Raw genomic sequence first — 25,662 nt, forward strand, 5'->3', positions numbered from 1 at the left:
ATATTCATTTTTAATTATGTTTGCGTCTCAATGTTTTTGGTAGTCTTTTTGAGTCTTGTTTAAATCATTTTGTGTTGCTTTATGGTCATTTTGTTTCTATTCATTGTTGTTCCATGTCCCTATAACTGACATTTTGTAGGTAGATACCAGTAAACACCAATAAAGCCGTTTCGGCAGAGACATGCCGTGTTTTTACGCTTGTGTGTGTCATTTTTCCTCAGCTGCTGTCCAAACCAAAGTTCAGCGGAGTGGAGAAGATAAAAACCATCGGCAGCACCTACATGGCTGCAACTGGACTGAATGTGACTCCGGGACCAGAGTGCGCACAGGCATGATCTTACACACATTGTCACACACACTGACATTGCATGTGATAGGACTCCTACTGTCAAGCTTTTATTTGAGTTCATATTTGGATAACAGAACAGAGAACAAGAGCCTTTTTGCGAAAACAGAGGGCCAAGTAGTTTTGGCAGCTTGATCTCATATTCAAAAATATTGTCATTTGTCATTTATGGCTACAAAACAGAATGAAGATTAAGCATCAAAATGTGTTTATTTGCTTTGTGTGGGTTGCCCTTAAAATGTGCTACACATAACATTTAGGCACCAGTAATTCATAACTGTGCTCATTTGAATACATGAGTGTTTTCACTGGAAGCAAACTAGATCAGCACTCACAGAGGCGGCAGCACATTTTTATTTTAAAACCAAATCTCTTTAATGCCTGTAGGGAATCTGATAAATTGACCATTTGCTAAGATCCCTTTCCCCATTAAATGTTACTTCACCTGTCAAGCCTCCCATTGTAGTACCGCACGTGAGGCAGATTTAACTCTAAATTCTTAGTCGTTTTTTGTAACTCTGGGAAGAATAATATTTAAAATGCCATACAGGGAAAACCTGGGTTGAACACATGGTCCAAACTTAATAAAATAGTCCAGTTTTATTTGAAGGTGGCATCAAGATAATGTTTTTTTTAAAAAGCCAGTCAAAGAAAACTTGATTGAAGATGCGACGGGATGCAAAAGTTGAATTTCAAAGACGCAACCAATGATTATTCCACTGCATGATATTGGGGTGCTCATAATGACGCATTACCTCATTTTCTCCCCCATGCATTTTTAGGAACATGACCGACAGAACATGCACATTGGCACCATGGTGGAGTTTGCCTTTGCTCTTGTGGGGAAGCTAGATGTCATCAACAAACACTCCTTCAACGACTTCAGACTCAGAATTGGTGAGAAAATGTCTTCACGGCGAATTATCAGCAGAAATGTCCCATTTTAATGCAAAAGTAATGCTTAGAATACTTAATAATTTAGGAGAATGATCCATTATATTTGTGATTTGGTATTGCTAGGTATAAACCACGGGCCAGTGATCGCAGGGGTCATCGGGGCCCAGAAACCTCAGTACGACATCTGGGGAAACAGTGTGAACGTGGCCAGTAGGATGGAGACCACGGGGGTTCTGGGAAAAATACAAGTGAGGGTCTCTCTTTCCACATTAAAGGTCTTGCAGCGTGATAGAGAACTTTCTATTCTAGTCATGTTTCCTTCTTCCTGTGCAGGTAACAGAGGAGACGAATCACATCTTATCCACACTCGGGTACATGTGTTCGTGTCGGGGCATCATTAACGTGAAGGGCAAAGGAGAGCTGAAGACCTTCTTTGTCCACACGGAGATGACCCGATCTCTTTCACAAGGAACTGTGATGCCTTGAGCGGGCAGAACAAAAACAATCATATGCGAAGTGGCCGTAGATATTTAATGCGCCGTAACTTAAACCCATTACCAGCAGCAGCCTACATTGGATACACGATTGTTGAGAAGCAGTTTTGTCTTTAGCAATAGCATCACAACGTAGAGGTGAAATGTCGCAGTCCTTCAACGCTGCACTCTGGATTTTTTTATAAACTCGACCAAGACGTTGCCCTGAGGAGTCTCTTCACTGACTAAAGGAGTGCCTGACTAAAAAGAGGTTTGCTCTCAAGGACCGCAGCCGCCCGTCTGTATAGTAGTAGTGGTGTGGAGCTAAGTGCCAGTGTTGCAGAGCTTCAGAGCCTTCTACTTGAGCTGCCTGCAGAGCTGTGTGTTATTTTTATATATCTGCCTGTTTGGCACTGTGAGCCGGTTTGTTCCATTTCATCCTAAATGGATGTTAAAACAGCTAATTGTCTTTTAGGGTGCGATGGATAGTTTGCCAAAACCTGTGAATTGTATTTATAGCTTAAGAGCTTTAGAGAAAGTTTTTTTTATATATAATCCACTTAGAACCAGACCAACAGCAATGTGTGTAATGTCCACTGACATCCTTTTGTTATTCATTAAACATTTGTATATAAATTGACGTCTGCTGTCTTTGTGGGTTTGTTTTAGTGCTTTAAAAACAAGTGCAGTTTGAAAGAAGCATCACATTAAATAACATCTGTTATCATCTTTGGTTTGAATGATTGGAGATAACACAGGTTTTCATTTGGCATACTTATTTATTGTAGAGATTTTTAAATGCAAAAAGACAGTTTAAGGGGAGGCTCAGTGATCAGAAGAAAAAATAGTACATGCATTATGAAAAGATCACAAAGAAGAGCTTAAATATGTGTGATGAAGTCAGAGATACAAGAAGTATTCGCTGTTTTTCCAACTTTTCCAGAGTCAGACACATATTACGACAGACATTTTGTATGTATTTGTTACAGTCTGAGTTATATCAAACAGAAATATTAAACTATCTTGGCTCCACTGTGTGTCTATGAGATCAAATATGACAGTCATAATCCCTTAGGCATTCAGTAAATGATCAAAACTAAGGAAGGTGAGTGGGGGCCTTTTTTCTAAGCTTGTCTGATCAGCTGATTTATTTCATTAGATAATAGAGTGCCACAGTGACGCGTCCTAAAACCCGGAAGTAAACTCCTTCCGGTTCCCTCGACAAAAAAGCAATGCAATTTCTCCATAGGATTTTGGAAAATAGCTCGAAATAAGGTCTGTGGTTGAGACACATTTAAGAGACGGATCACGTTTTGTTCAGCCGGATAATCTCCACATGTCTACCCTACTTTTATAATTTTCGAATCATAAATCTAATCGATAGATTTATGATCGATAGATATGACCCTATTTCGACCTATTTTCCAAAATCCTATAGAGAAATTGCATTGCTTTTTTGTCGAGGGAACCGGAAGAAGGTTACTTCCGGGTTTTAGGACGCGTCACTGTGGCACTCTATTCAGAATGCATTAGTAATACTGACCCCTACTTTAACAGTAGCTACTATACTAGCATCTATTATATCAGACAATCATGTTATAGTCTACGTGAACAACAGTTTCTTTAATAGCATAGGATCTATTTTTAAAGCAATAGAAGCCATTTTGGGGGAAATACAATGGAAATCTATAGCAATGGATAGATAATCTATTATTAAAGATGCTTATTTCTCCAAATGTCAATGTTTTCCTTTAAATTTAACATGATACTATATTAGTGTAAATGTAAATATCTCATTTATTAAAATACCCTCTGGTTTACAAATGCAAATAATCAATAATACTGTATTTTTTAGTATGAACACTATCATCAGATATGTTCTGTAAGTTAGAACAGTAATTATAATAAAGACTGTCCAACTGAAATGGACTGTGATGTAATGAGCTACTTTTACAGCAGACATCTCTCAGGATGAATCTCTAATGGAGGTGTGAAACCATTGTTTTAGAAAGTGTTTTGTCCACTTCATGCAACAACATTTCCAATTTACTCACCCCTTAAATAAACACTGCTGTTCTAACAAAGAAACAGATTCAAATACTGTGTCCTTTCTAAGAATACATGCTCTATTTCTACCAGAGAACAAAGGAAGAAAAATGTAAGAGATGTCAATGTTAAAAAAAAAACATTATGTAAGAGGTTGGTCTTAGTTGCACAGGTTTAGTATTTATAAAAAGGAATCTTTCAAATTAAAGAGGTTATTGATGTGGATTAAGATGGGTTTTTACATAAAGAAAGGGTGACCAAATACTTTGTAACTTGTACATTTTATGTGGATAACTTTTGTCTCTCTGTAAGTAAAAAGAGAGAAATCCTGTCTGTAAAAATCCACAATATGCCTTTCATCCAGAACATTCAGTGTCTTATATAAAAGCCGTCATTTTACTGAAGGCAGAAATCTGAACAGACTGATCTTTAATATGGTGCAATGTCGAGATGCAATAACTGGAAGACATTTTGGATGTGTTCCACCTTAAGCTTAAATAACACTGGTACTGATGGAGCAATTTTAGCTTCAAACAAGAACATAGCTTGAGCTTCCTAGGAAATGTCACTCTCTTAATATCTTCTCGTATTTTGATGGAAAATGTCAATTTAAATAACAATTGTTTTGCTTATAACCATAATGAATGTATCAGAATGAAGTGTAACCTAATTAAAGTTTGCTCAATTCTAATTTTCATCAATTCAACTGAAATCTACAGGCTGCAACACTGTTTTATTATTTTCACTTTCATCTTATTTTATGATACTTTCAAATAGGGACCACTGATCCGTATGCCTGTGCCACATTCCAGGTGATCCCGTTTTTCATGAAAAATTCGGCTTTTGTGCAAGCGACACGAGAGTGCTGCCGGCCCGGTTGGTAGAGGGCGGGAACAGGGCGACGGCCGTACTCTGCAGAGGAGCGCACCGGGACGATCCGCAACTTCTCCTGGAGACGATCAGGCCAAAAGATACAGAATAAATAAGTGAATTAAACAAATCTTGGCTTGACACTCATCCATGTTAAATTAGGAAACAGAAAATGGAATTAGGAAATGTATTGCATATAATAACCCAGTCTGACCCGGACACATTTTTGAAAACTTTGATCAGGGGTGTCCAAACTACGGCCTGGGGGCCAAATGCGGCACACGGACCATTTTGAATTGGCCCTCGGCAAATTCAAAAAGTATAATGGAATATGTGTCAGGATTCTCATGTTTTGTCACGTTTGTAGTTTTGTATGTCTGGTTATGGGTATTTTCCTCCTTGTATATTGTCTGGTCCTTTTCCCTGTGTTTTTCCTCCCGTCGTTAGTTCCCTGGTGTGTCTAGTTGTCTGATTGTTTTCACCTGTCACTCCTTGTGTGTCTCCTGTGCTCATCAGTGTTGGCCCCACCCCTGATTGTTCCCACCTGTGTCTAGTTACCCTGTGTTTAAATTCCCCTGTCTCCCAGTGTTCAATGTCGGTTCGTCTTGTGTCATGACTAGGTCGTCGGTGAGTGTTCTGTTTTGTCTTTGTTTATATCCCTAGCCCTAGCCTTGAAATAAAGGAGTTTTTTCAGTTTATATCTGCATTTGGGTCCTGCTTCCAACATACACCGTAACATTACGAACCAACCAAAGATGGACCCAGTGGATTCAGCTTTTTTGATGCCACAGGCGGCTGCTAAGAGAAGGAGGCGCAAAGCCAAGCTCGCAGCCATGCCTCAATGCTCCAGTACCGGCCCACGCAGCTTTGCGTCCATACTGGATCACCTGGCTTACACAGCCAGGGTCCAGGCTTCCGCTCCGGACCTTACTGCCAGGTTTCCGGACCCAGCTGCCACAGTCCCCTCTCCAGTCCCCTCTGGAGTCCCCTCCTCTAGTCCCTCCTCTAGTCCCTCCTCTAGTCCCTCCTTTAGTCCCTGCTCTAGTCCCTCCTCTCGGTCCCTCCTCTCGGTCCCTCCTCTCGAGTCCCCTCTCGAGTCCCCTTCTCTAGTCCCTCCTCTAGTCACTTCTCGAGTCCCTCCTCTAGTCCCTCCTTTAGTCCCTGCTCTAGTGCCTCCTTTAGTCCCTCCTCTCGTCCCTCCTCTAGTTCCCCTCTCGAGTCCCCTCTCGAGTCCCCTCTCGAGTCCCCTCTCGAGTTCTCCCTTGGTTCCCCTCTCGAGTCTCCTCTCGAGTCTCCTATCGAGTCTCCTCTCGAGTTCCCCCTTGGTTCCCCTCTCGAGTCTCCTCTCGGGTCCCTACTCCGGGTCCTGTCCCGTTGGGGGCTCCGTCGACTACTCCTCTGCCGGAGGTCCTGCCAACCCTTTGTCCTGTCCCGTTGGAGGTCCCGCCGTCTACTCTCCTTCCGGGGGTCCTGCCAGCTCCATGTCCTGTCCAGTTGGAGGTCCCGCCGTCTACTCTCCTGCCGGGGGGCCTGCCAGCTCCTTCTCCTTTCTCGTTGGAGGTCCCGCCGTCCACTCCCCTGCCGGGGGTCCTGCCAACCCTATATCCCGTGCCGTTGGAGGTTCTACCGGGGGCCCTGCCAGCCCCATGTCCATCACCTGTCTCGCCGGGGTTCCTGCCAACTCCTGGTTTACTTCCGTGGGGGATCCTGCCGAAGCCTGTCCGACCGGCTCCGGTTTCTGTCCGGCCGACACCGGGTCCTGCCCGGTCTCCGAAGCTGTCCCATCAGCGCTTTCCTGCCCGGCCTCCGGTTCCTGCCCGGCCTCCGGAGCTGTCCGGTCTTCGCCCTCGAGCCCGGCCCTCTGAGAGCCGGAGTCTTCACCCTCAATCCCGGTCCCCTGAGAGCCACGGCCTTCACCCTCGATCCCTGGCCCCTGAGAGTCACGGCCTTCGCCCTCGAGCCCGGCCCCCTGACTTTCCCGGCCGCGGTGGCCTTCGCCCCTCCATAACCCCCACCTTGGACTTTGTCTTGCCCCCGGGCCGTCCGCCCGAGTCCCCCTTCTCGGCTTCTACCTTACCCCCGGGCCGTCCGCCCGAGACCCGTTCCTGGTCCTCTGCCTTGCCCCCGGGCCGTCCGCCCGAGACCCCTTCCTGGTCCTCTGCCTTGCCCCCGGGCCGTCCGCCCGAGACCCCTTCCTGGTCCTCTGCCTTGCCCCCGGGCCGTCCGCCCGAGACCCCTTCCTGGTCCTCTGCCGTGCCCCTGGGCGGTCAGTTCAGTCCCGTCCTCCAGACCCCCTCCACCCACCCTGTTGGCCCTAGTTTTGTTTTCACCTGTCACTCCTTGTGTGTCTCCTGTGCTCATCAGTGTTGGCCCCACCCCTGATTGTTCCCACCTGTGTCTAGTTACCCTGTGTTTAAATTCCCCTGTCTCCCAGTGTTCAATGTCGGTTCGTCTTGTGTCATGACTAGGTCGTCGGTGAGTGTTCTGTTTTGTCTTTGTTTATATCCCTAGCCCTAGCCTTGAAATAAAGGAGTTTTTTCAGTTTATATCTGCATTTGGGTCCTGCTTCCAACATACACCGTAACAATATGGCCCACAAATTAAACTTGTGCTTTTCTTATATTGTATTTCTTAAATATATATGTAAAAATATATCACGTAGTAGTATTCATGTGTTAACAAACCCACTTTTCAAATAAATTCAGTCAATTAAAGTTGGAAACAAATCTAAGTTGATAAGAATAAAGCCCAATAACTTATTTACATAACAAGCTTGACGTATACGCTTCCTGTTTCCCCTTATTACAATCAATCTGAGGCTTCTGTTTTAAGGAATGAGCTAAACACTTTTTGTAGCAAAGTAAATGGAGATCATAACTTACCTACATTTGATTGATTTTGCTAACTTATAATTTAACTTATAAGGCAATATACCTCACTTCTAGCGAGTGGCCCAGCCCTTCGTATATTTTTCTGTATCTGGCCTTCGGTGAAAAAAGTTTGGACACCCCTGACTTAGATCCTTTTAGTTTAGGGAGGTCCGGCTTACTCTTTTCAGAATAGACCGTACCTCCCTTCACTGCAGGGTTTTCTATTGCCATTAGTGACAGGATCAAATAATAACATGCTGCCATTATCCTCTGAATAGTTTGTACAAAAAATAGTTTTTAATTCACATTCAAATGTGAAGTCCTGAACAGAAACATCTACATTCAGAGGGAGCTGTCACCATCACTGCCAGAAAGCCTCTTGACTCACTGTAATTATAAACTCCACTGTGTGTGTGTGTGTGTGTGTGTGTGTGTTTGAGTTTGCATTTGAGCGTGTGTGCGTGCACGTGTTATTTTGACACCCTCTCTGCTTTCAGGGACCCAGAAACTCTATGAGCCAGTTTACTGGACATAAATAATTCCTCTGTGGAGATGAAATGGCCATCAACAGATGTCATACAACTTAGATGTATGTGTCACTTACCACACGGTTCATATGGAACATTTCGAAATATAGAAGCTGTATGTAAAATATCATCTAAAGCTTCTGTTTTCAAGTATGTGTGTCTTTGCCCCACCATTAATATGAGAGACATTTAAGAATCATATAAACAAATATGTTTAGGGCTATATACATGTTCCTATGTTTGTTACGTGTACATGAAATGTTATCAAAGAATAACCACTGATAACAGATGTTATTATGGTATGTAAAATCTGCATAAGTGAAATAAATTCAGGAGTTCTGAACAACAGAAACATAGAGACAATTTTCCCTAAATAGGACAAACAATACTAATATTTTACTGAGTCCAGGCCAGACACTTGTTATAATCATAAGTTGGAGCTCATCAGCAAGCTTAACCAGTTTAAAGTGTGATCATTACCTCCTCATTTATGTCCAGCCCTGTCCCTTTATGGTGTTTCCTGTCATCTCGGTGCAGCCTCATGTCGTAGCTCCCGGTCTGGTTGAACACTTGGTCGTACATGGAAACTTCCAGGACCTTTAAATACGAAGACAGTGATCATTCAAACACTAGTGCGTCCTAAATGCTCATTTGGCTGAAGGAGAAAAGGGGTCAAATTAAAGCAATTATCCAAACAACCTCTTCAAATCAAGTTAAACAAAGAAAACAAAGAAAATACAATGGTGTAGTTTTCTGTTGTCAGAGTGTTATAACATTGTTGGACAAAGGTTCATGATCTTTCCATCTCCTTCTAAAACTACTTTAACGTTTATCAACTAACTTGAATTGTTTCTGCAAATGTATTTCTAAATGAAGTGACGTCAATCGCCTTAATAGGTTATAATAAACTCTAATGTTGTAGTGCCGAGAGATAGGAGTCGGAGGCGGTGCATCGAAGGTGCAAAAGGGAACTTTAATGAGGAGCAGAAAAGGACATGTTGCTGGCTTGCAGTCCGAGTAGACAAGAGAAAGAAAAGCCAGGAGGGCACACAATATATACAGGTAGCATATGTCCGTGCGGAAACAATACCCCTACCCCACAGTTCCGTGGTGAATTATGTCAACCAGTGATCACTACACAAGCGAGCCCCCCCAGAATTCAACCATGGACACAATCCTCGCGTCCGGGACATAGGTCCGGGAGGAAGCACCACAGGGGCCGAGGAGGGCGGGGCCGCAGGAGAGGGTAGGGGCCCAACAAGGTCGAGGGCATCCCCACCGGGGATACAACAACAACCCCACAGTTCCGTGGTGAATTATGTCAACCAGTGATCACTACAGTGTACTCTTTATCCTTGGAGCACAATTGTATCTGTAGTGCATTTGAGAAATAGTATTACAGTTGCATGTATAAAATGGTTCTTCTTGTGTCTTTTAACATCACGTATGTTTGTTTATATGGAAAAGAAGTGCAGGTGATGTTTTAAAAAAGAAAACATTTGAAATTAAACTAGTTAGCTTTAGCTTTAACAAACTACCCTGACATCTTCTGTCCAGATCACCCAATACTTTTCAAATATTATTAGATTATCTACTGTGTGTGGACAGTGTGGCCGATGGGAATACAATTCAAACATGTTTTCTGCTTGATATTGTCACAATATCGCGATGATTCGTTAGCTAGAGCTAGCTTGAATAGCAACAACAGTTCAAATTCCACCACGTTACCTTGGAGTCTTGGTTATAAAACGACATTTCCTTTGGGTCCTTTCGTCGTGGTGGGATAAAACTGAAGGGAGACAAGAGGGCAAGTGGTTTGGTTTTTGCCTCGAGGGAAACGTCCATCTTTTCGGTTAAAAACACTTATTATAGTTAGTAAAGCTAAAAAGATCAAGCTGAATCCCCCAGTTAATAGAGGCAAAGGACTGGCGTCTGTGGTCGCTAGGATACTGACATGTTGCCCTCATGGGCTCTTTGTTTGTTTGTACTTTAGAGATTCAAACTAAAAATTCCTTTTACAAATGTATTGGGAAAACACTTAGCTATGTTACTATCACTTCATCAAGAATACAAGCATGTTAAATGTTTAAATAAATGCAAGATAAAGGAAGTGTCTACATTTTAACAAACAACATTATAGAAAGATGTGTATTTGATATGAAGAGTGATTTCTGTGGAAAAGAAAAACTCAGATGTGTTCACTGTAGGCCTATATAAGAAAGTTATGGATCTATGCAGCTAAAATAAACTGAATATGAATATATTTGAATTCATGCTATATTTTTGTCAATATGAGATTAAAAAATACTGAATATCATAGAACTATTTATTACATTTTTGGGGGAAATTCCATATTTATAGAAAAAGTGTTCGGCCAACTTTCCTGTATTAATGAATTAATACATAAAAAAGGATATGTCACTTCTAATGTTTTAAGCAAAACAGCTATCGAGATCTTTCAGTTAGTAACCGTGGCATTATAAAATGTATTTTTTGTCTTCTTTTTTATTGGTATTGTCCATATTTTAGTTACCTCTGTATCTGAACATCTCTTCAAATCTCTCTGCTATATAACATGTGCAATATTATTAATAATATGCTATGATAACGTGCAATTACGTAACTGCCACTACGTTTTATTTTTTGCCCTACTAAATACTGCTAATAATTGCATTGATTGTGTGACCATCTATGTTTCATGTTTTCTGTAGATGTTTAATTGCTCTTTTTACTGCACTTTTAGTGTACAGTTTTGCTGTGTGCTGCTGTGTTTATTGTATTTTTGTTACTCTGGCACAACAATTTCCTTCGGGATAAATAAAGTCTTATCTTAAATGTCCTTACATTGAAGCATGAACACATTGAGATGTCCATTGTTATTAAATCAATGTGTGAGAATACTAGCCAACCAATGCTGCTTTTGTCCTCTAAATACATTTGTTGAATTATTTTTTTCCTTTCTCCACATTTTCATTATTTGAAATTGTGAAAGGCACAATTTATGATATGACCTGATAATCGTTTCTAATGCACCCCTTTTCATGAGGCACAAGAATAAAAAAAAAAAGCAGCGGAAAGAGGAAAGCCACTCCTGGGTTTATTAAGGTAGTTGTTACAGCTGCTATGCTTTTACCATAAATTCTTGATAACGCTTCCATTATTTTCACTTGGCAACTTTGGGTGACCCTCATAAGATGATTGCTAAATTCCAATTTGTATATGAAACTGATTTATGAGATAATAACCTAACTAATGAGTAACTCACGTATCTATGTTCAGTATGTTATTGATTTGTATTGATATATCTTTAACTAAAGTTCAATAGGGAGTAGGTGATGCACAAGTGTATAGGTTGACCTTTTGAAAAACGTATCGAACTGTTGTAAAATTATACATATGTCTTCGATAAAGTAACAAAATATCTTCCATCATAAGGAAAATACCTATTAAATTGTCTGTTAGCTGATTGAGTTTTTACAAAATAGTCATCCCTGCACCATTGTCTTCTTTTATTCTAATAACACTTAATTCAAGGTCCTTCAAAGGTCTCTCCCTGCATCTGCTGCAGAATCAATTTATAGCCCTGGAAAGACTTTGCCTCGAGCACAGTGTGGAATATGTGTTTCAGTTATAGGTGACAAGAAAGTCCAATTGCTGGGGCTTCAAATAGACTATAAATAATCTCACAGTCCCTCAGCACTATGTAGAGATGTATTATATAAATATTATATTTGGAACATTTATAAACGGAAAAGAGAATTGTGAGTATGCTGATAAAACCAGTATATTTTTTATTCAACATTTTAAAAACAGTTTTGTTATTTTACACACACACTCACACACACACACACACACACACACACACACACACACACACACACACACACACGCACGCACATGCACGCACACACAGAACAAAGCCTTGAAATTCACTGAGAGCAGTCCTGCCCAGATGTTGGATAAAACTGCCAAAAAATCAGCAACAGAGTTCAAGAGGTTTCCAACAACTGTGACGTAGAGGGGGGACATGTGGACTAAGAGGGGGGGCATGATCACCACCTGCTTTCATTCATTTCAGAGGTTGTCTCTGAGCACAGGAGTAATTACTGCTGACATTTCAGGAGGCAATATATTTGGCAGCGACACAGTGGGAATGAATGCACCTGAAGGTAGCGGTCAGTCATTCAATGGCCCTGATTAAAAGGAGGTACCAGTGTTGCTGAGACTTCTTCTCATAATGCATATTTTTCTCCCCTGATTCAGATGATGTTTTATGTATAGGGCAATTGAATTGCTTTTTTATATTATTAAAAGTACATTTTACTGGAAAGAAGTTCGTATCACAATGAAGCCTGAAACACAGATTCAACTGGTAATGAGGATTCCTTGGACAAAGATCAGTGATAATGAAGGTCATATCTATTATTAAGCAACAGAAACATTATTTTAACTAACCCGGACAACCATTTTAACTATCCCGGACAACCATTTATTTCTAATATGCTAGGGTTATTAAAGTTCAAGGTTAAAGGCCCTGAAAGCCGTTTTTTTCCTGAATCATCTGCTTCTTTCTTGTTGTTTTCTTGTACTTAAAACAGTGATGCTGTACATGCTATTTGATCAAAACTATTAAATGGAAGAGGAGAAGAGTTGATCACTTGTATCAGCCTCCCCCTGCTGGACATGACAAGTAATACATCAAGATTTACAAAATAAAACCTATTTTATGTGTATAAAAGACCGTAAACAGTCAAAGCAATCTATATATATTTTATTACATATTTGTTCAGTTCTTATCAGCTTTTGGTTAATGCATCTATGAAGTATTGATAAGCAATGAAGCCAATGATAATGACAGAGGACACACATGTCCACACAAAGAGAGAACAGATAAAAAACAGTCCATCAGGTGTGCTAAACAATTATTTAAATAATTAATAAAATATGCTCTGCAGTCCTTCACTGTGTTGAATGAATATGTTACAGGCAGCTACAGGTCATTTTCTATGTTGAGTTCCCAGTTAAAACAAATGATAATGCTGTCTCATAAATAAATCACTCTAGTTAATGCTGCTACATTTCCACTTCAGTTGGTTTATATACAAAACTGAAAGTCATATCGAGCATTGTGCAGTGCAGTTTGTGTGGGGGAACTTTGATGCTTTCAGTACTCAGGAGGACTCTTCCAGAAACTATTTATTTGGCATTAGCTGAAGAGGCCCCAAATGTCACTTAGTAACAACCAACAAGCTGTGGATGATCACTGTGTAATAATCCGCAAGTAAGCAGAAGCATTATCCTGATTATGTTGGATCAGTAACACAGGCGTCAGAATAAATCCTGCTTTGACTAGACCGCAGACTTTCAATCAGTGCGGTGCAATCACTGGAAAACTGGACATCCCCTGCCCTGGCCCCTGACATGCACAAACTGTTAGAGTTTCTTATTTGGTGACTAGACCCAAGGTGTTAAGAAAAAGGCACTCTGTTCCTATTTCATGTGTTTGGATAAAAGTGTTGGTTAAATAAATGTAATGTAAGAAAACCAATTGAAAGACAGGATGGAACAATAAACATGGATGGAACAATAAACAAGAAGTATGCTTTGTGTCAATACAATAAAAAAACTAAAGTTTCTTATTCTTATATTTTCTTCTCCAGCAGATGGCCTCAGTAACACACCTCGGCTCACAAAGAAAATAAAAAGAATTCCTTCAAACCAAACAGCTGACTTTTTCTATTTGAATTATTTGTATCTGGGAGCTTTCACCACTCTAGTCCTCCATTTACGCATGAGTAACATTCACCCACTTGCACAATCAACAGTTAATTAATCATAGTCTGTTAAACTTCCCTAAAAGTTGATGTTTTCCCATCAGTGACAGTGAGGATTTGGCTTAAATAGACAATAAACCTGTCATTGAGATAAGTATCACTACTGACAGCCATGGTTTGTTCTAATAATCTAATCCATTTGTAGTTTCTCTCTTGGTTTTAATATGCCATGCTTCACTGTCAGTGGTGTAAACAAGTAAGGGAACATTGACTTCGACTCCACTTCAATTCAAAGATATTTTGATGCTAATGCTATTGTACTTTACTTGTAGTATTTCTACTGTCTGGTATTTTCTACTTTGACTTAAATACAATTTCTGAGTACTTCTTCCACCCTTGTTCAATGTAAATCGGCCACACGGTGACTGCCGTCGGTCCTTGATGACCCACCGTCTGCACATTTCCGAAAGCTTACGGAGATTCACCGAACAGCGACCCCTCCCTCCTCCTCCTCCTACTCCTCCTCCTCCTCCCAGCTACAGCTACTCTCCCCTCGGCTTCACTCCGAGGAGGAACCCGGTGCCCCCCGGCTGATCGTTTCCAATTACGTTACCCCAAGATGGAGGTTTGCAGATGGCACTGCTAGCTACTACGAGTCTCCGTGTCTTTAATCAAGCTTTTCTCGGGACAGAAGTGATTTTGTGCCATCTTTCTGTCGTGTGTTTTGGGGGATCTACTTGGGAGACTCTGAGCTCCAGGTCCGGGTTGTGGCAACCATGAGCTCCGGGGAAGGAGCGGAGGAAACGACGAAGGACGCTGGAGAAATTGCGGCGTTCTTCAAGAACGGTAAGCCGAAAAAGGAGATGGATAGTGGGAGTAGTATTTACTGAGAAGCTGCTCCTCTTGGTGCACAAATTAGGGACATTGGGTGCTCGTACAGGGAAAAATAGGGATTAAAATGCCCAATTACTGTTGTGAATGAAGTATACAACATATAGCAATGACTAACGTAGTCGTGGAAATCTCTTAACATGTGTTTCTTGAATGCATTTATCTAACAGACGCTTCAGTATTTGATTCAGAGTGGTGTAGCCAGGGCAACGTTAGCTACATCGCTAATTTTCCAAGTTCCATCTTCGGACACCTCCCCTAGATTTGTCAAAGCTCTCCGTGTACTTTTCTTTAAAAATACATTATTCTGTGTTTTTATCTTTCCATGACACTCCTTAAACTCGTTAACACCACTGACAGGTGTGAAAATTAGGTCGTAAAGTGTATTTTTGACCCAGTAAATGTAAGAAAAGAGGAAAACACAAGGACTGCAAACATATGTTTTTCGTACAGCTCGACCCCATCACAATTGAATCCAAGCAACTTTTTCTAATTAAAATGAAAACGCAGATATAAATCCGTATATCTTATATATTATGTTTTATATATCCAGTGTATAACATGTAGACGTTGCCGAGAGGAAGGAAAATAAGCAGGTCAGAGCTGTCCGATAATGGACTTGGGTGTTCATAACTAGTTTCAATATTAGCTTCCAGTATTAGCATGTGAGCTAGTGATCCTGAATCAGATTCAGCGAATCCTGGCTGTCTGCTTTGGTTAGCCATGCTAGCTACTTTAGCATCGCTAGCCTGCCAGTGAGTTGACAAAGCTCTCGTGTATCTGAACAGCTTGAATGTGTATTCAATACAAAACATAATACAGTATTGGTGTATTTTAAATACACTATCCCAATGACTTATTGTTTGTCGTTTTCTGTGCTGTCAGAAAATAGCAGAACTGTGGAAGCAATGTAAACAATACATGGCGTGGCACATAGAGCCTGGGTGTGCACTGTGCAGGATAAGCTAGCTTTGCAACATAGCTATCAAGGCCAAAAAGGGCTGCCTATTATCAATAACACGGTCTGTTGGTTGTTATAACACCCAAGAATGTCAGTGACAGTGATTTACACATGAACTATTGCTTATAGACATTATTATATGTGGGAAACTTGCATGTTCATGTCGCTAACAATAGCTAAGTAGGCTAATTAATCAGCAAGGACTGTGACTTGAAGTCCCAACACGGGCCTACAGTGATTTTTAAAGGCTGCAACAATGGCTCTTAAACGGGTTTTAAATGAGAATTCAAGTGGTCCTAATAAAAATGAAGGGATCTGAGAAATATATAGATGTTTTATTCTACCCAGCAGACTTTGCATTATGAAACTATGTTTAAGAATATTTTATTTTCTATTAATTTCCATGTCCATATCAGTGTAAGTGTTTTGTACAAAAATAACACAATATTTGTAATTGGAGTTTCCTGAGATACAGTTGCAGTAAATAGTGATCCATGGGTGAATGCCTGTCTGTGAGCTTATGGGCTGCACTTGGAAATGCCAGATAACCCTCCAGCTATTTTCAGTGTCAGCTAGCAGTGAATTAGATCCGGTGCCTGTTGTCATGTCTGCCAGTGTCATCATAAAACTCCCCTCTCTTTGGCAGCTTACTTTTTATATGCATTTAAAACAAGTTTATCCATGGATCAATTGCTGAAGCTTGTGTTTTATATGTGTAGTAGTAGTAGTGGGGAGTTTATTTCGCCAGGTGACATTTGCATAAGTGTGCGATACTCAAATATGAAACTGTGGCATAAGAGAGAAATTGAAAAACAGAAACTAGGAATGCATTCCCAAGCCAAAACCCTGGCAGTTGAAATGCACTGTCACATGTGGGACCTTTTGTGGTGGAAGTGAGATTTTGAAGCAGAGTTGGAGGGGAGTAAACAAGCAGGAGAATGCAGAGTATTGACATCCAGCCTCTGGCTCCTGTGGTTTTGCGTCTAGCGAGATAATAAGCCACAGAGGGAAGTTCAGTATCCGTATTGAGCTGATCCGATGGCTTCCTTTCACGGCGAGAGGCATCATGTAACTCACTTGCAGCCACACTTTGTATGTTTTGTTGATGGTGCACAGCTGCAGCCCTTCTGCCTCATTGTTAATCAAATCTGCTGCTAATTTGTAGCATAATTAAAAATGTTTAGATATGCCTCTTCTTATTACCACAAGGCCATCTGCTGTAGATTCATATTGTAGTTTAGAAATAGCTTTTTATTTACTAATAGAGCACTTAAATTGACTTTTTTTGGTTTGTTTAACAGAAGAAGTGACACGAATAAATTGTTTTTGTCTGTCTTACATTTTCCGAGCAGCAGGGGGGATCCTTCTGAAATAATAAAAAATATATTGTTGATTAAATACAAAATAAATCTGTCTGTCTTGCATAAAAAGACACTTTTATTATTCTGCTGCCGGTGTAATTAAAAATCACACAAATATTTAACAATTAGAATGATTAACATGTCAGGCCTGTCTGTACTTGAAGCATTCTCTGCCCATTACTCTCGCTACAGTAATGGACAGACCCGCACTTTGGACAAAGCAGGCCTTAACCAGACCTCTACTACATCTGATCTTAAACGAGATCTTAACTTAAACCTGACAGTTCATTGGAATCCATGTGTTTGTGTCCTTAAACCTAAAAATGTCCCTCGGGCACTCAGCTACAATCAAAAACCATGTGTTGTCAAAATGCTATCATAAGCTGCTTGAGGCAGTGTGAGAAAAAGTTTTTAGAGAGTACTTGTCCATGGACAAGTGAGTTTGGCAATCTACTTGTCCGAATACATTTTTCACTTGTCCAGAATTGACAACAATTGGGGCCACTGGAATCTTCTTCTTCGTCATCGTATTTTTTACATTTTCCCACGGTTTTTACGACACCGCTAACGTAAGTGAGCGGTAAGATTTTACTGCATCACACATAGGGTTGGGTATCGTTTGGATTTTAACGATTGCGGTTCTGCTTTTCGATTCTGGTTATTTTCGGTTCTCGATTCCGGTTCTTGGAGAGGGTAAATCAGTCCCATGACAAACTGGGAGAAAAATATATTTATGAAAACATTAAGTCAAATCTGTATTCCTATTTACGAATCACTTCATACTGTTGAATTTCTTACGGTTATTGAATACAATTATATAAAAATAATCTCTGCATTGTTTAGTTAGTCCTAAGTGGTGCAGTTTGAGAATGTACAAAGACTCCAGCTCATTCAAAACTCTGCAGCTAGACTACTAACGAATATCAAAAGGAGGGAACACGTTAGTCCTGTTTTAGCTACTCTACACTGGCTTCCTGTAACTCTTAGAATTGATTTGAAGGGGCTTCTCCTCACATACAAAGCTCTAAATGGACAAGGACCCAGCTACATGTCTGACTCTCTAATGAACTACACACCCGCCAGAACACTGCGATCATCAGATGCAGGTCTACTAGAGGTCACCAGAAAGAGTCCTAAGAAGATCGGTGATGCAGCCTTTGTAAACTACGTCCCAAAACTGTGGAACACGTTACCCAACAATATTAGGAAAGCCAATACATTAGGCATTTTTAAAAGGCAGCTTAAAACCTCTCTTTACCAAAGCACTTGACTGATTTTACACTATTATACTGCACTATTCTCTGTGATTGACATTGCACTATTTCTCTATGTTTTATTCCCCATGTTTTTATTTTTAATTATTTTATCCCACTTTATGCTTTGCTCTTGCTGCTTGTTTTACACTGATTTTATGTCTTATTTGTTACTGATTTAAAGCACTTTGAACTGCAATCCCCTGTATGAAAGGTGCTATACAAATAAAGTTATTATCATTATTATATTTATAGCCTATAGGCCTAGCGCTTTTCTACAACTCAAAGACACTTGCACGCTTACACATGTCCTGTAATACACATGCTGGCAGCTGCCCAGCTACTCACTGTTTGTAAAAGTTAATAAATAGTATAAGTAGCATTTCAATAATGTACTTTATATACCCTGCTTCATAAACAATACTGACATCCCTGCTCCTCCGAGTCTGGGGGTCCGGGGATGTGAGGACAGCGCGAGGACACAGACAGGGAGGCTGCTTCACTTCATAAAGGAAATGGCGGTCAATATTAACACAGGAGCTCAAACGCTTAATAACCTTCATTACGTGTTAGAGAGAGAACATAAGTTTGACAAAGATGAGGCTGTTATACGGGCAGCGGATCCGCTGTGTGTAGAAAGAGAGAGAGACGCTGAGCTGCACCGTGCAGCGATCAGCTGATACGGAGCATAGAGAGAGAGAGCTGCAGTCCGCGGGGCTCGGCCTCTCCTCCTGTCCTCACAACTCTTATTAATCCCGGGACCGGACAATTGTTATTTGTTCCTACTCGGAACCGAGTTTTGCTTCCCAACCCGGCCACTGTGCTACACTTCCCGCCCCGTCTAACTGTACAGAAAGCGGCGAGATGCATTTCCTTAGGAATCGACAAGCAGAACCAAAACTAACACTTCTAAACGAACAATGGCGGACACGGACAATTTGCGAATGAGTTCTGCCTTTTGTAAACTCAATGTATCAATAATTTGTCAATAAATCGGGGCGAAAAACGTCACTTGTCCGCCGGACAAGTCAATTGAAAGATCTACTTGTCCGATATTGTAAATAACACGTCCCGGACGGTGGGACGTGTACTTTTTCGCACACTGTGAGGACTTTAGGAGTATATGTTTTTTTCTCCAAGAACAACAGACCTTGTTAAACAAACCACTAAAGCTACACTTAGCAATGATTATGTGTTACTGAGCAGGTCCTTATGTTAAATATGACCCACGTTTTTTCAGGTGGTACGGCTGATTATTGTTAGCTGCGGCCTTAGTGTTGTTGTTCTCCCCGAGAGAACCTGGCACCATCAGTACTACTGTTATGTCACTGAGCGCAACACGAGAGTGATTGACAAGACCACCTACATTTGGAGATAATGATAACCGTGGACCGATATTTACTGTACACAGGATTTGGCCAAGAGGGATTCGATTTTTGTTTTAAAGTACATCATCTGTCTCCATACCATGTTAAATGGCTGGAGTAACACTTTCCTGCTCTGTCTTGTTGGTTCTTTAAAGTTTTGTAAAACTTAACTGGCACTGAATGCATTCAAACCATTTTTGTATTCTTTCTTTGCAGTCACATAGTATTTATATTATTGTCTGCACAAGCAAAACATACAAAAGACCCCCCAAAAAACCAGACAAGGGCTGTTTTCTATTCTGAGAAGCAGAGAATACTACAGGAAGTGCACAAAGCAGTTGCTGTACAGTTTTTCAACTCACGTTCTGGCTCTCCCCTCCTCTTTGTTTTGCTCGTGAACTTCCTCCTTATTGATCTAAGAATCTTGTTTTGACATGCACAGGTTTGAGTGTCTTGCCACAGGCTATGCTTTTCCATTCCCAGCTCCACATCTCCTTTTTCCATCCTTTGACATTCCTACTCTTCGTCTTTCCCATGTCCTCCCTCTTTGCTTTCTTCCCTTCTCTCTGTCCGACTGCCTGCTGTCCAAGTGTTCGTTCGCCAATGTCTGCTCCATGTTTTCTCCCTCCCTTATTCTTGTCGGGCCTTAGAGTCCTAATGCATAATGACAACTTATTAAAAAGAATGCGCTTCCCCTCATCTCTCTCCCCTGCCTTCCAGACTGGAATTAATACCCCGGCCTCAGAGCTCTGAGACGGGGAGTTTTGTTGTGGCATGTTGTCAATCATCAAGTTATTATCTACGCTAAACAAATCTTTGGCTACACTGGTGACTAAGAGGCTGGTGGAGTGTTGATTTCATAAAGTTATTACTTGTTGATAGTGTGGTATTCACAGTGGGGAAAAAAAGGCACTTCATGAATGAAGAGGTTGGGTTGTATGTTTGAATGAGCATTGCAGTGTACGTGTGTTAGTGCAAGAAAGGGGGGAGAGAAATCTGATCCAGGGCTTGCATTTATGACTCGGGCCCATTCACCCAGGATGAGGTCTGCACACACTTACACACACATGCACTCTACAGACTAATGGATATTGATCCAGGAGATGGAGACTGATTGGGCTACCTCAGTAAAGGTTTCCTCCAGGCTTAAAGCTGCCAAGTCAGACACACAGCAGAGGCTAAAGCCCTAATGCTGTACGGGGCAGATTCTCTTTATCATCCTGTGTTTATGGGATGGAACTAAGCATAGGATTAGTGCATCACAGATCAATGCAAACGACTGATTGAAGGGTGGGCTTGTTGTCACTTTGTTTCCCTTCCTTCTTGAAAACAGAGATGTTTTACCTAAGTACTTGACAGGTTGCTCTGAACCTGTGATCAGAGAGAAACTGATAACTCAAGATCATGTTGCTTGGGAGAGACTGATTTTAAAGTGGACATTTTCCATGCTTGTACTTTTTTTTGGGAGGGTTTGAGATTGTCTTACATGTTATGTTAAAAAACCACAATTTGTTTGTAATACTCTCTTTCCCGGATACACCTTTATCTACCCAATATCTATAATATAATTTTGTTAAAAAATGTGTGTTTTCTGATCGAGGGCCTCCCACAAAAACCTGACTTTATTTACTTTCCGTCTTTTAAGCCCATAGTAAGAGCCAGAGCCCCAAAACACTGGATACAACATTTCCCACAGTTCAACGTGATAGCCCCTGATGGCATAATCATTTTATTCTATTCTGACATTGGAAAGCTCCCTTCAGATTCACTAAAGACAACGGTTTTGTTTTCACAGGCTGATTAGACATCTTCATTCCAAGTTAACTGAACGTATGTGTACATTCAGAGGAGTGCCCCTTCAAACCCCTCAACCAAACCTCAGTTTTGCCCGCCCAGTACTTCCTATATTTGGTAGATAATGCTTTTAACGCAGACTGACGAGACCGATAAAAGGTCTTTTATATGATATATGCAATTTTACACCATTGTATTTATCTAATCAATTGACAGTCTCATACATCAAGGAAGATATTAAAGGGAAGGATCTTTAAAGGATGGTCCAAATTGGTATTGGTGCAGATACTGACCGTCTTAATGAATTGATACTTTTAAGATAAAAACAGAGCAGTTAGAACTGCGCTGCAAAAAAGTGTCAGAGCACAAAAATCATCGCATTGGAAAGAAACATTTAAGAAGCTCCAGCTGAGTTATCAGGGGGTAACTCTTTTGGACACTCAGGCGTCATGTGCTCTGCAGTACGAGGGGCTTCATGATAGTCAGCCTCTGTTCTGTCTTAATTGCTTTTCATACTGACTAACACTCATCCATGCTCTGATTTGCCGTTAGCACTGACCCTGGTTCTGTGTCCTCCAGCGCTTCTCCTCACTGTCTTTGTATTGTTAAGGTCACGCCGTACTAACATCTCCCACAGTGAGTTCCATTTGTACACACATGATCAGCTGCAGAATTTCAGGTACCTCACACACACGGCTCTAAGTAACTTCTCTATTGTACAAAAGAGACGAGCAGATTTAATAAATGGAAGCCAGCTGGAGGGAAAGATGATGGTTATGAGTGTTTCGTCTTTTATTTAGCCAGGCAACAATGAATGGAAAGCTCGGGTAAAAAGCTTTTTTAGAAAGGGCTGGAGATGAAGATGAAAAATGGGTATATGAAAAACCCTCTGCTCTAACCGTTTCCTTTATTGTGGCTTAAACATATGATGTTTCATTTAGAAAGCCATTCCACCCATAAAATGAAGCACAAATACTCACTGAACACATGGTAACAAGATGAGCCGTGCAGGCATCATTAGTTTCTCAGATCATCATGTCCTAATAAACACATTTTCTGTCATACACTCACATTTCTGTAGAGAAAATGGCTAAACAATGGTAAAGAAAATAGATCTGTGAAGAGTAAATCATTTAAGTTGCTCTCATTTTCCCATGAGAAGTTGTGTAAACGCATCATCTTTCTCATGTCTAATAACAGGTGCAGGTACATTAAAATTTAAAGGCAGATTACAGCTAGCCAAGCATGCCAAAACTCCCCCCACCCATCTGCTGTGTGGGAGATTGTGATTTTCTTTTTGTTTTTTGTTTGCATTCTCATCTGTTGAAGGCCATGGCAGTGGGATCCAAATGTTGGTCAATCATTAGCATTCAAAGGTTTAAAGAGAAGAATGACATGGCAGATCAGGATAAGAGCATGTAGTCTGAGACGTATTTATTTTGAAATGATAGAAACGACCTGCTCGTAAAGGTTGGAGAACCTGTCCTGGTTTCACCAATGCAGCAAAAAGCAGGCCCAGCACATACATGCAAAAAGCTATTGATCTCACTCAAAGGAAATTGGATTAATACCAGCGTTTCCGCGTGGGGGCGTCTTGCCGTCATTTGACACCCTTATTCACCTCGGAACGCCCTGAACTCGAGCCGAGGGCATCCAAAAAAATAAATAATTCGAGAGAAGATCGAGTTTTTATCGCTTGAAATGACGAAAAGGAAAAAGGACAAGGACATCCCTCTGTTGGAGGGGGCAAAAGGAGTCTGGTGGGATTATAACTGCGAGCGGCAGAGCCTCGCAGCGGCGAAACTGAGTTTTCGAAGCCGAAAAAGCCGGCTCTAAAGATCCCGAATTCCGATCACTAATACGTAAAGAGATAGTATATAAGGGTCGGCTCAATTCAAAATTCAAGTCACGTGACACGGCGTGACACCCTCTCAGCCCTGGTCTGGCGGAAACACTGATTAATACAACTGATTCAGTACTAGTAATTTAGCTTTAAGCTTCATGTTAGCAAATAATTCAAATATAGGTATTCGTGGAATCCATTTTAAATGTTAAATGATTGATTAAAGCACCTTTTATTGTTAAACCCGATGAGTTTTTCAGAAACTTCATTTGTATTCAGTTGACTTTTCTTGGAATACTTTTGGTTGAATGTGTTCTTTTCTAACCTGATGCCAAGTTTGCGCAATATATCCTCCTGCTCAAGGCATTTGCTGCTAATGCGTATCATTTCACAGGCTTGTCAGGACTGGGCATCGGGGTCGTGTTTACTTTGGCATTAAAATGATCCACACTGTTTAGTGGACATAACATTGAAATCTGTAAACCACAATCTATTAATATATATAATGCAGAACAGGTAAGATTCAGTTAATGAAGTTAATTGTTAATTGATGTAAATAGAGAAATAGCTGACACAAATAAGTTTTTGGGGGACTGCCATGGTACTAAGACACAGATTGGGGTCCAAAGCAGAAATGGTCGGAAAACCTGACCCACAGATGTCTGGTTAGTCTAAACACAAATCTTTCAATCAGGACATGGCCAGAGAAGCCATTAAGTCAAATGAATGACAGAGCTGGAGTCCTTTTGTAGCCCGAAGCATGTATGATGTCAGCGTTATACCACAGTAATACAACCCTAAACCAGAACAAAAAGCACCGGATTGCATTTCAGGGAGAAAAACATTCACTTCCCTGTCAGATGCTTGCAAACAAGTTTTGTGTCTCTCTTTGTTAGTAGATATGTTATAATATATTTAATAAATAATAATAATAATATATTTAATTTATATAGCGCTTCTCATCTGCCAAGACAAATCTCGAAGTGCTTCACAACAAGGGATACATGGTAAATAGCGTCCTGTAACAGTTTACCATGAGTTTTGTGTATGATTTGAAAAGGGACATATCAATTGATCCTCTGTGTAGCATACTTATGCTGCAATAAAGTCATTGCAGAAATGGTTAACGACGGTCCCCTATTGTACTGTTTTTCATCAATATATCATAGGTCTCAGATATATACAAAACATGTCTCTGAAGTGTTTGGCTCGAAATACCAAACGAATCATTGCAGCATCCCATAATCCCCTCTGTTTCAGCCCTGTTTCAAAAGTGCTGATTCTCTGTCTGTTACTTTATGGCGCGTTTCCACTGCAGCGCGGAGCTCGCTTTAAGCGTGCCGATCCGTGCGGGGCCCGTTTTTGGTTGCATTTCCACTTGGCCTAGTACCGGCTAGCGGGTCCTAATTCACAGTTTTTCTGGCCCCATAAAATCGTGGTTCTAGGGCCAGGAACAACCAGGCTGAGTCGGGCTGAGTATGCTAAACTAGAGAGAGAATCGCTGGCAAGGGGGCTACAACTACAACAAGATGAACATATTTGACCGTGATTTAATTGTAATACACGTTTCAAAATTATCCCAAAGTAACAACATACTGATACCGGTTAGTAAACACCATGAATGAATGCTTGGACAAGTCTGCAGACACACGGCAGGCGAAAAACCTTTTAAAATGCGTGTTTTCTAAATGGAGATCGGCTAAGCTAACGTTATATATGCTCCGACCGTCCACACTCACAACAACAGCCTATACAGACATAAATAAACCAGCGACTGTATTCGCCATGACACAGGCAGTCTGTGGTTTGTACTTGTTTAACTTTTGTCTAGTTTCTGTACAGATATGAAGAGCTGTGAGCTCTGAGTGCTAAGAGCTAACGGCTGTGTTGTTTTTCTGGGGCGCTCATTGAAGATGACGTCACGGCTCCGCCTACACTGCGTTACTATAGATACTACCCCAGTTCCTAAACTGTAATGGAAATGCGCCATAAAGTGAGCCAGTCCTAACGAGGCCTAGCCATACCGAGCGAGGCCGTGTAGTGGAAATGCGCCATTAGATGAAAATCAGGAGCCCCTCCCCACGCCCCTCAGAGATATTTGGTTAAAAATAACACAATGGTGCTCTAGCAGGAGATTCAGGTGATAAGGTAGGGGGGGGTTACCTTGGTTGGTGATTGGCTAATGGTTACACAAGCCAAAACATCGTTATGACATCACAAAGTGGCCAAGATCTGATCAGCTCATTTTCAGACAGGTTTTTATAGAAATGGATCAGGACAAAAAGAGAGAGAATCTTTGTTCCTGAAACTTTCAGAGTCTCTTTACACAGAGGGTTGATGTAGAAAAGACATGAAAAAGTGGATTTTGCATAATAAGTGACCTTTAAAT

At 41.0% G+C, this 25,662-nt stretch overlaps 3 protein-coding genes across 7 annotated transcripts in view; 2 read left to right on the top strand and 1 right to left on the bottom strand.

The window, feature by feature from the left end:
• adcy2b (adenylate cyclase 2b (brain)) overlaps nucleotides 1-2,295 on the top strand; it is a 68,094-nt gene extending 65,799 nt beyond the window's left edge. The window contains 4 exon segments of the mRNA XM_034094604.2: nucleotides 222-329; nucleotides 1,129-1,243; nucleotides 1,367-1,491; nucleotides 1,577-2,295. Coding sequence (XP_033950495.1) covers nucleotides 222-329; nucleotides 1,129-1,243; nucleotides 1,367-1,491; nucleotides 1,577-1,729 — 501 coding nt within the window. The 3' untranslated portion in view covers nucleotides 1,730-2,295.
• Nucleotides 2,296-4,474: 2,179 nt separating this feature from the next.
• cfap90 (cilia and flagella associated protein 90) lies at nucleotides 4,475-9,987 on the bottom strand. Its single transcript, XM_034094772.1, has 3 exons — nucleotides 9,758-9,987; nucleotides 8,510-8,626; nucleotides 4,475-4,711 (listed from the first exon to the last, which is right to left on the bottom strand). The coding sequence occupies exons 1-3, from the start codon at nucleotides 9,872-9,874 to the stop codon at nucleotides 4,532-4,534; spliced, it is 414 nt and encodes a 137-aa protein (XP_033950663.1). The 5' UTR covers nucleotides 9,875-9,987; the 3' UTR covers nucleotides 4,475-4,531.
• A 4,379-nt stretch (nucleotides 9,988-14,366) lies between these two features.
• The window catches only part of LOC117454747 (triple functional domain protein-like), a 91,373-nt gene continuing 80,077 nt past the window's right edge, over nucleotides 14,367-25,662 (top strand). For all 5 annotated transcript variants that reach the window (XR_004553020.1, XM_034093903.2, XM_071204882.1 and 2 more), the window contains exon 1: nucleotides 14,367-14,649. Coding sequence is in view for 4 of the 5 variants with exons in the window: in XM_034093903.2 (XP_033949794.1) it covers nucleotides 14,580-14,649 (70 nt within the window). In the remaining variant the exon portion in view is untranslated. The remainder of the gene's footprint in view (nucleotides 14,650-25,662) is intronic.

This window comes from Pseudochaenichthys georgianus, chromosome 11 (genome assembly GCF_902827115.2).
Source record: "Pseudochaenichthys georgianus chromosome 11, fPseGeo1.2, whole genome shotgun sequence".
Lineage (NCBI taxonomy): Eukaryota > Metazoa > Chordata > Actinopteri > Perciformes > Channichthyidae > Pseudochaenichthys > Pseudochaenichthys georgianus.